The sequence below is a fragment of the Anas acuta genome, chromosome 6 (genome assembly GCF_963932015.1).
Source record: "Anas acuta chromosome 6, bAnaAcu1.1, whole genome shotgun sequence".
NCBI classification, from domain to species: domain Eukaryota; kingdom Metazoa; phylum Chordata; class Aves; order Anseriformes; family Anatidae; genus Anas; species Anas acuta.
The window spans coordinates 35,476,295-35,486,232 of record NC_088984.1 but is presented as its reverse complement, the minus strand read 5'-3'; the positions used below and the strand labels follow the sequence as shown (position 1 = coordinate 35,486,232).

Genomic DNA, 9,938 nt, shown 5'->3' with positions numbered 1-9,938 from the left:
TTCAGTGCCAGCCTTTCCAACCTGTAGTTGTGACTCTTATCCTTTTGTCTTTTAAATCATTTGCCAGTTTTTGATGACCTAAAGCTGTAAGTGTGGTGTACTTCTAAGATTCACACCTTTGTAAACTAAGGTTAGAAATATTCTGAGTTATTTGCATAATTAGAGAAAAGGCTTTTGAAGACTAAGACTTCAATACCCATTTACACAATCTTGCTATTTTCAAACAGAAATAACACTATGAATTTGTGACAACAATACCTGTACAGGGCAATGCCAAATTTAAATACCTACAGCTACCTCGCTTCCTTTAAAAATTATCATCTCCTGTTACAGTGCAGTAAGTTTTGCCGGGCTCCAATGAAAACAGTTTCTAACCACTTCATATCTAAAGCATTTTGATATACTGTTATTTTCTAAACATGCAGCAATAAGGACAGAATCAAACCAGTTGAGAATATTGCTTTAATAAATTCTTACAAAAAAAAAAAAAGTTTGTTTCTCTACAGTATTAATTTATTTCCATTTGTCAAGTAGCACTTGAATCTAAATCAAAAAACTCCAGAAAGTGAACTTACAATAATAAAAAGTCATTATACAAAAGCTTTACACAAAACATTCTGAAGTTACAGAGTAACGATCAAAATTAAGTAAGAGAGAAATGATCCCAAACAAAATGTTCCATTTACTGAATAAATTCCTTGGAGTTGTGCTTGTTAACTTCTGGAATATCTGTTAAGTGATGAAAAAAAGGACGACCATGAACACAGCCTTTATTTTCCCTTCCAAGCTGTTGCTTCATCCTGTAAACTGTGTTTTGTACATCTTCTTTTGACAAATGTAAGGGCAGCTGCCGAGCTAAACGCACTGCTTCTCCCTGTGGAAAGGAAAACAAAACCAAAAACCCAATGGTATTAAAGTGCCGCTTTGTAACATATTAACCTGAGGCTACCAGAAAGCAGGAATTAAGCACTCACTGTTGAAAGGTCACTTTTCTCTTTTCTGCTGATATATTCTGAACATTCTGAATCCCAGAAACTCAAATGGAACTCTAAACATATCTTACTGGTCATTTCATGCACTTCTACAAGAGTCACACATAGTCAGTCTCCTGGTCATGTCTGTACTCTTTTCTTTCTTTTAGGGTCCACTTTTGCAAGATGCTCAGTGTTTCTGAATGTAAGATTTTCTGTTGGCAACAGTATCAACTGAAGACATTTATCAGTTCACAAGACACACTGTACACCACAAGATAACGAACTAGCATAAATTAAACAGCTAAACAGTTTTAAAAATAATACAGTGAAATTTTAAATCAATGCTGTATTAACTATAACCTACTGCATTCAGTTATCTCACAGTACTAGAAAGCAGAAGTGACTAGTTACTAAACACAACTACTGAAGCACCCACCCGCAAAGAATCCGACAACTTCCAAATCAATTTTTCAGACAATTTTTGCTTCTGGGTCTACCAGAAGATGGTAAAAGATGAGGAAATGCTGACTGCTCAAACATGAAACTCATGATAGAAGTTGCAATTCTGAACATGACAGCAGACAGCATTTCCAGTGTTTAGCCCACCAGAATGGCAAAAAACACCCAGTGTTTATCTTTAAAATCATTTTTTCATGATTGCAAGCCATATACTTCCTAGTAAACATGCATTTTCCAGCTACTTTTATTGCTGTTTGCACTTCCTCTTTGTAAATGCTCCTCACAGGATTGAAAATTGTTTTTAATAAAGCTTCCTTTGATAATCTCTTAATATTTATATTTATTATTTATATATATGCACACCTTTATGCACACACCTCTCTTCTAAACACCAGCCTTCCTACAAACCAATTCCATCCCAGTCCATCTGACTAAAGAGTGTTTATAAGTAGAGAAAATAAAGCTTCCACCTCCAAACCAAGTTACATTCCTGCCTCAGGGCTTAACTCACCCCTTCTTCAAGGGTGCATGAGAATGGTTTGGCGGTACACAACAGAATCACACTTGCTTCAAAGGCAGCTGTAAATTTGCTGCCTCAAAAAGACAGGAAAAGATCTGTACAAGTAATATTTAAAAAGTCAAGTATATATTCTTTGTAAGTGCCCAAGTCCCACTCAGTAGCCTGATTCAGGAAAGTGTGTTGGCAATTACTTATACCAATAAAAAATTGAGCATGTACTTTGGTATTCTTTCTTCACAGATTGCTAGGAATTGGAATTAAGGATAGCATTAGTGAAACATCTAGAATTAAGATTAAAAAAATGATTGAAAACTACTCTTGTTAGTTACTCCAGCTTTAACTAGTACCATATGCATTAACTGTATGTGAAAATTCATGCCCATTATTGTCTCTGGACAGACAAGTTCATCTATTTGCATATTAAATATTGACAAAAGGCATTCCAGTTCCAACTGTTGCATAGTAACTTCTGAAAACAGATTAAAGATTCTTTTACTCAAGTACCATACCTCTAGCTGCCTATGAAAAATGCTGGCTGCTGGTGGAGAACACATGGTTTCCTCTGCCAGCACGCAGCAGAACTTACTAGTGCACTGAATGCAGTGGTCTTCTAGGACTGTCAGTTGTCAGCATGTGCTTCCTTTAACTGCAGAAGTTATTGATGTTACCTAAATACAAGCATTTGCAGAAGCATATGGATTTCACTGCTTGTGAGACTTCATTTTTTTACTTACATGTCTTAGTTCCAGTGACAGCTTGCTTTCTGGCAAGGAAGTCTCCCTTTGTCTCTATCCTCTCTTTGACTGAATCATAGGAATTTTTCTTTGAGTGGAAATGGTGTACTTTCTGCTTTTCAGGACGTGTATCTCATTGAGTTTTACATGACAATTAAGCTTTAGATAACACTTTTCATAAACTACTATATTAAATCATTTTATCATTTCTTCACAGATGCATTTACAAAGGAGTAAAAGCTTGAAGACTTCTGGGCTCAACTGCTTGTAGAGTTTGTAAACAATTTTATGACAGTTCTGTATTCTAACATGGAGCTTTCTAGTCTGAAAATTGCTTAAGTAGAAGAATTTTGTGAACCTAAGTATGTATTGGATCACACTGCACTGTTCTGCAGTATGTCTGATGGAAGTATTTAGGTAAGCAATGCAGAACTCATATACCTCAAAGAAGATCTGGTGTTCTCCTTTTCAGAAGTAACTTCTGTATGGAACAGAACTACGTTACTTAAAAACTGAAGAAAGATTTGTCAAGCTGTTTAAAGACTTAATGTAAGCTTAGCTGGTCAGCACTTACTAGCAAATTGTTACATCTTACCTCCAAGTAATTTATCACTTTGAGAGGCCTACATTCATGTACTTCCTTTGCATTCCTATTAACTACTGCATTCAGAATTTCTTTTAAATCAGAAAGACCATAGTATGGCAGACAATTAGCCATTCCTTCTATTTCCATATGACTTTCTGTAGGTGAAGCACCTGAAAATATGAAAACAAAACAGTTACTTATACACATATACACTTTGATTTCTATTCTGGAGCAATTCAGATGTAAAATTGCTTAATAAATTAATATAATGAATTCAGTACAACCAGGAAACCTTTTTGTCATCCTTCTCTGGAGTGAAGAGCATTTTTTTGTCCCAGGTTTCACGGTCACGATGCGTGCATATTGACATCACAAACACTTCTGTTTATTTTAATTCAAATCCTAGCTGGCACAGTTTAAATGCTTAAAGCATTTTGCAAAATTCCCAGTCTTGAGAATACCTTTAATTAAAATTTATTTAAAACTTCTACTGCTTCTATTAAAACATACATAAAATTGAATTAGAAGCTTGTAATAAAATCTGATTTAGTTTGAAAAAAAAAATAAAACAGTGTTGGCACTACTTCCTATGGAATTGGTTTAGACATCTGTACAGTTCAAATGCTAACAGAAGGAAGCTCTTAGGCACCCAGCTCATGTATAAGAGACCTTCAGTGCTCATTCATAGTGTGCACAGAAATCTCAACCCAACTGGCATGGATCCCCTCCCTTTTCCTCTGCCACAAACTTGAGAAATAAGAACTTCACAGGAAAAGCGTGGCAAAGTACAATTCCTAATGAAAACAAATCCACTCTTATGTAATGGCCCAAGGTGGGCTGAATTACATTCAGCCTGGATCACGAGTGGTTTTTGCAAAGTCAAAAAAGCAGGAGACAAATAGATTAGTATAACCAGGAATAAACTAAAAATTTAAAACTGTGGTAAGGGACAATTCACGTTCCTAATAGAGACACAGGCTAATACTAGGAATGATCTGAAAGATTTTTGAAATGAGAAAACACATACGTGCAATATGTCACGACAACGTACTTTTATTAGGCATTGGAATGAGATTGTTATCCATGACTGGGCACTGTTTATTTGACAGTCATTAAATGAGTCTGTAGGTCAACAGATAGGTTGAAAACAGTTCTCTAAATATGAGTGTATCACCAGGTAAATAATGTTGGACTTGTTTTATGCTTCATGGCCAGAGACACTTGGACCAGAGTGGGAATTTGATACAAGGAACTAAAAATCACATAACCTACTTCCAGCTATATATTTAGCACCACTTCAGATTTTAAGCTTTATTTCCTTTTTCACCCAGCATTGTTGCCCTCTTCTTTTTCAGGCTGTCTTTCCCTAATCTTGGCCAGCAAAACTAGACATTTTTTATGTACTGCTGTAAGCCTGTGATCAGAATCAGCTGAAAGCAGAACTTCAAACTATCTGAAAGGTTGCCAGCTACTAAAGGTGAGATAAGACCACGTACTATGCCAATATTTCCCCATAAGAAAGGCCGCAAGAGACAGCGTCAAAGATGAAGTCTGTTCTTAATCTCCTCCAGCTCGTTTCATTTTTATGCAAATTTTGTTTTAATGAAAGCAAGACTAGATTTGTGTCACTGTTCCAGACCACTTGCTGCTTTCTCTCTACAAGAAGAGCATATCCTATCTGATGAACCTTCAATAGTTCTATATGCTCTATATGTTGCCAATGACAGGATTTTATATGCTCTATAGGCTACCAAAGCTCTATATGCTAACAAAGACAGGACAAAGAACTTCATTAAGTTTCAAATGTTAAGATTTTCAGTTTAAAAGTTTGCATTCCCTCTTAAAGTCTCATGACACTGAGTTCCAGGATTTGCTAAGCATTTTTTTTAAGCAAACCCAGTAAACTAGTGAGACATGCTTGCCTGTAAGACTGCTGATGCTCAAAACTTTCTAGTTTTACTGATAGCAATTTCTTTGTATGCCAATTCTGACAGTCAGATTTGACTTCACAATACTTTTCACTTACTTGAAAGTCAGATGAGACTTCAAAGCAAGTGTAACATAAGAACAATACAAATCGTGAAATTTCCTTCTTTAGTACTTCTGTTTGTGTATCATTCTCCTTTTCTGCTTACATTCTTGAAACTGAAAAGTAGTCCATTGCATGCTGATTAACATATTTATCTGCAAGTCTTTGCAGGAATTCAGATATTGGCAGCATCTGATGATATAAGCAGATGTCCAAACCTCAGTGTACTTGTAAATTTTTGACAAAATATACATTAAGATTTTTGAGTACTCAAACAGCAGTCTTCAAGCAGTATCCATGGTAATTTCTGTGAAATGCTTTGCAACTTCCAAGGAAAATATGTCAGTGAACAAATAAACTAGTTTTCAACTCACTAAAAATGTGGATTTCTCATTGCTACAAATTTCCCCTTTTTCTGTCCAAACAAAACATTTACAATCATCTTTGGATAATTCCTTTTTGATGGCCAGGAAAAATTGTTCTCTTCCAGCTGCCACCTAGATTAGGTGACACTCTAAGTCTACCTAGCTGACAGTCTATGATCAAAATCAAGCTGAAATAAAGGAGCAGCATGATTTTCCACTGGTCGGTTACAAGAGCTGACGCAGCTCATGTTACCAAGGAAGATGGGTTATTTGCCTGTTACTGCTCTTTGAAGCCCTGTAAGCACATTCTTTGCATATACATAGGTTAGATGCACATATTCTACTAAGCATACAGTTCTACCCTAACAGCACGCCTTAGGGCATGACACTAGGCCCACCGTAATAAAAATAAATAAATAAATAAAATAAAATAAAAAGGGTAAGACATGGTCCCTGCTCCCAGTTCCTTTCCACCCCAAAATTCATCCTATCATGGAGGAAAGAGACAGCTGTGTTGTAAAGGTCCATATTCCAAAAACATGTTAAGAAGAACTGGATGGAAAGTAATTCATCTTACTTGTTGAAATGCTCCTCTGTATATAGGGATCACTGCAAGCTACACCCAGCAAACAAATGCCTGGAAGATCCCAGAGTACTGAGCTAAGTAAAAGCAAACAGGCTGCTCTCCCAAAGGTAGCATCACTTGAAGTCTCAGTAAGGCCAAAACATGAGGGGGCGGGAGGGCAGTGGAAGGAGGACTGGAGCTCAGCGTCACAGCTCTGCAGATCACAACAACTGGCACGTTCCACAAAGAAACCATTGATTTTGCCTAACTGACATATTTACAGCAAGAAGCTTTTTCTGAGCTATTTCACAACATGTTTTTCACTGTCAGCTATCCAGAGAAAAATCTAGTTAAAAACTCCTTAGACTGCTGAGCAATCAATATAAGGAGAGACAAAGAGACTTTATGAAAAATAATTGGTCTACCAAAACAAGAAGATATGACACGTCCAATGTCTAAGATACTTAAAACAGCTTTGGTTGCAGTCAGAGTCTAAAAACAATAAAAAACAAAGCTAAATGACATTCTTTTCTCACAGCAAAGGAGTATTCAAAGGACAGACTTAGCCTTAAATGAAGGCAACACACAAGTAAGGCCCGAAACTCTTGCACTTCTTTAAAAGTTGCTATCCAAGGGCTGCACTGGTGAAAAAGGATAACGTTGCCAGAAGCTGAAAGAGTTTTACTGCTAAAATGACAGGACAAGATCAGAACTCCATGTGAAAATGAGTCGTTGATAGGAAGAAAAGTCCTAATTAGACCATTCAAAACCCTATGAGGAGAAGTCAGAGAAAAATATCTTGGCAATATAAGGCTGATGAAATTGAAAACTGATCATTCAGGCAAGTAAATCGAATAAAAAGTTAATAGTTTCCTGTTACTAAATAATAATAAAAAAAAGTATCTATGATGAAAAAAAACAAAACACAAATCCAGTCCAATTTAACTCCAAAAGCACTTCAACACCCTAACTTTAAAGTGGCAGAAAGTGCCCAAGTACAGTGGCAGATCTGCCAGTATTAATAATGGCAGGGTTCTGATTTTCCCCACAGAAGACACAAAATTCCAAAATGAAAACTTCCTTGACTGCTGGTTAGCTAGCAATATTGGCATTGCTCCACCTGAAGTCAAGCATTTCAGTCTTCCTGTCCATGGGATCAGAAGTAAATCAAATGGATACTTTGGAAAAGAAAGCTCTGGGGAGGGCCTACATGAAATCATCTTGCTTACAGAACACAAAAAGACTATCGATCTCTACAAGCCTCTAAGATGAGGATGTCCCAAAAATAGTCATTAAAATGCTGCACATTACAATCGTGTCTGATCACTCTGAAAGTCCCCACATGGTGAAGAGCTTTGAGATGAATAGTCTGTGCACCGACTGTCCTTCTGTATGGCCTGACCGGTCCCGCATCACCCTTTAATGTGATATGGTGGTGGTGCTGTGCCATTAACTGGCTTACTTGGTCTCACGGTACCAGGTTGAAAGACAAAGCAGGCGTAGAACTCGTGTGCTGACACGAGGACTGGCACCACCTTGAGCCTTCAGATAGCAGAAAAGGCCCCACCAAGCCGGTAAGCAAGCAAGTGAATCACCGGCTGGAGGAGGATGAGCAGGTGAACGAAGTGGCCTTACTTTACAGATGTTGTCTTCTCTTATGGCTCCTGTTACAAGGTTGCCTGGAAAACTCCAATGTTGCACCCTGCCTGCATGGAGAATTACTGTAACAATACTAAGACACAGATCAGCCTCTGATTTTTGTCTGCAATTTTGGGACATTTACTGCCCCAAAGGCATTCAGACTGTCCTTTGAAGGGGTATGAAGTTATCAGAGGAGTTGAACAGAGTCAATATTAAGAAACAGCAGTCAAAGGAAGATTCAAGAGAGCTGACAAATTAGGCAAGACAGCAACCTGTCACAAATAATTAACAGTATGTACCGAAGAAAAAACTTTTCTGAGACAACTTCTAGTCCAAAAACATCTAAGCAAACATCCCCTTTACAGGCTGTATCTGAGTTTAACAACAAATAAATCAAAGACACAGTAAAATGTTTTATGAGATGAACTTGTACTCGAAGTTGAGAAATGCTACAGAATATTCTGGTGTGAGTTGGACAAAACATGCCTGGTCTACAGGTCACTTTACATAAAGATTAATAGAAGAAGGATCTAGAATAAAGAACCCCAAACTACAAAGTGAGATTTCCAAAAAAGGGCAGGCAAGGAGTGTTAATTATTAATATCTGTGTTCCTGAAAAATAGATTTAGTAAGCGTTTGTAACAGCAAGAGTTTGTGGTGTATTTCGGGGGGAGTTTAATAAAAGAAAGAAAAGAGAGGAACTGATGAAGTATTAAGTAAAAATCCTTGGGTTGGTTGGAAAAAAGGCTGGGTGAAATTCCTTTTTTTTTTCCTGGTCTTTCTACCTTCCTCTGCAATGCTATGCTCTTTTAAAACCAGGGGCTGTAACTGCCGTAATGTCATCAGCAGAAGCTTATAAACATGACTGACAAGCCTCAGATGTTATTAACGTTTCGCTCAAGTAGTTAAAATATCAGACTGGGACAAAGAACAGAATTAGATTCCCATTCTTCATATGGGCTGGCCATAAAGGACTGATCAAGCCCATGGCTTATCTACCGTGGTTCCTCAACCTGTATAGTGCACAAAGCCAACGGAGTAGCCTTCATACTTCCACTAACTGCGAGCCAAATGCAAACAAGTTTCCTCACAAGACTTCATTTTCTTCATTTTATACAGCTAGGGGCATTGTATTTGAAGACAGTCACTTACTACTTCCTGGTTACTAGGTCGAGTCCTTTGGTGCTAAATATTACTGTTAAATACTGCTCTTCCCCTAAGCAAGCCATCTTAAAAGTTGTTTCCCTCCTCCAGTATCACGAGCCTGCTCAACAACTCTAATCTGCTGTTACCTAAAAACTGTCTTCAAAATTCTCCACAGTGAATTTATGCACAACCAGTTTGCATTAATTGGATTCTGCGCAAACCTGAATACTGGGAGAAGCCCCCTGCACCCCCAAGGAAGGTATGTGAGCAAAAAGGCTCAGTTCAGATCCCTTCCTCCCGTATTTGTCTAGAGACAAATTGTAGACCTGCTCAGCTGCTGATTTACTTGACTGAGCTTTTGAAGAGCTGTCTCTTACCATAGGCACTCTTTTCCCCTAATCATTCAATCTAAGAGTATTTCCATGAACACTGCTTTTACAAAGTTCTTGTTATTTATCACAGGATTTAGCCAGTCAGAAAGAAGCGTCCTTGTTTTTGTTGTGCATGGTTAAGAAAAGAAAACAGCTTAGGCTCTGTTCTTCCCAAGAGCCAGCCTCTGACTGAGGGAATTACTCCACATCCCTTTTTTGTCCCTACTCTTAAAAGATCCCATATGTTGGAGTAGATCTGTCATCACTATACATATGCGGGGTTCTGTAACACATGAAGCTATAGCATTTCTAACAGCTCTTATAGTGAACCTTTTCTCCGAGCTGTCACAGCTAGGTACCACCCCCAAGGAAGTTTGCTTTTCTTGGAATTCTGCTGGAGAAATCCTGTTGCACAGAACTGACCCTGGGTGGGTTGCCTCTGGACTTCCAACAGCATCCCTGCAAATCACTCTTCAGGAAAATATTTAAACATTAAATCTCTCTTGCTAAGGTGAAAGGATGTTATATTAAACAGATCTAGTCTGTGA

The 9,938-nt window shown here is 37.7% G+C and overlaps 1 protein-coding gene across 7 annotated transcripts in view; it reads right to left on the bottom strand.

The window, feature by feature from the left end:
• Positions 1–442: 442 nt before the first annotated feature.
• Positions 443–9,938, bottom strand: part of PMS1 (PMS1 homolog 1, mismatch repair system component) — a 44,167-nt gene continuing 34,671 nt past the window's right edge. For 6 of the 7 annotated variants that reach the window (XM_068686492.1, XM_068686493.1, XM_068686497.1 and 3 more), the window contains 2 exons: positions 3,283–3,443; positions 443–874 (listed from right to left, as the gene is read on the bottom strand). In XM_068686492.1, coding sequence (XP_068542593.1) covers positions 683–874; positions 3,283–3,443 — 353 coding nt within the window. In that variant the 3' untranslated portion in view covers positions 443–682. Of the gene's footprint in view, positions 875–974; positions 1,187–3,282; positions 3,444–9,938 lie in introns of all 7 variants that reach the window. The other variant, XR_011097828.1, reaches the window with a different exon arrangement.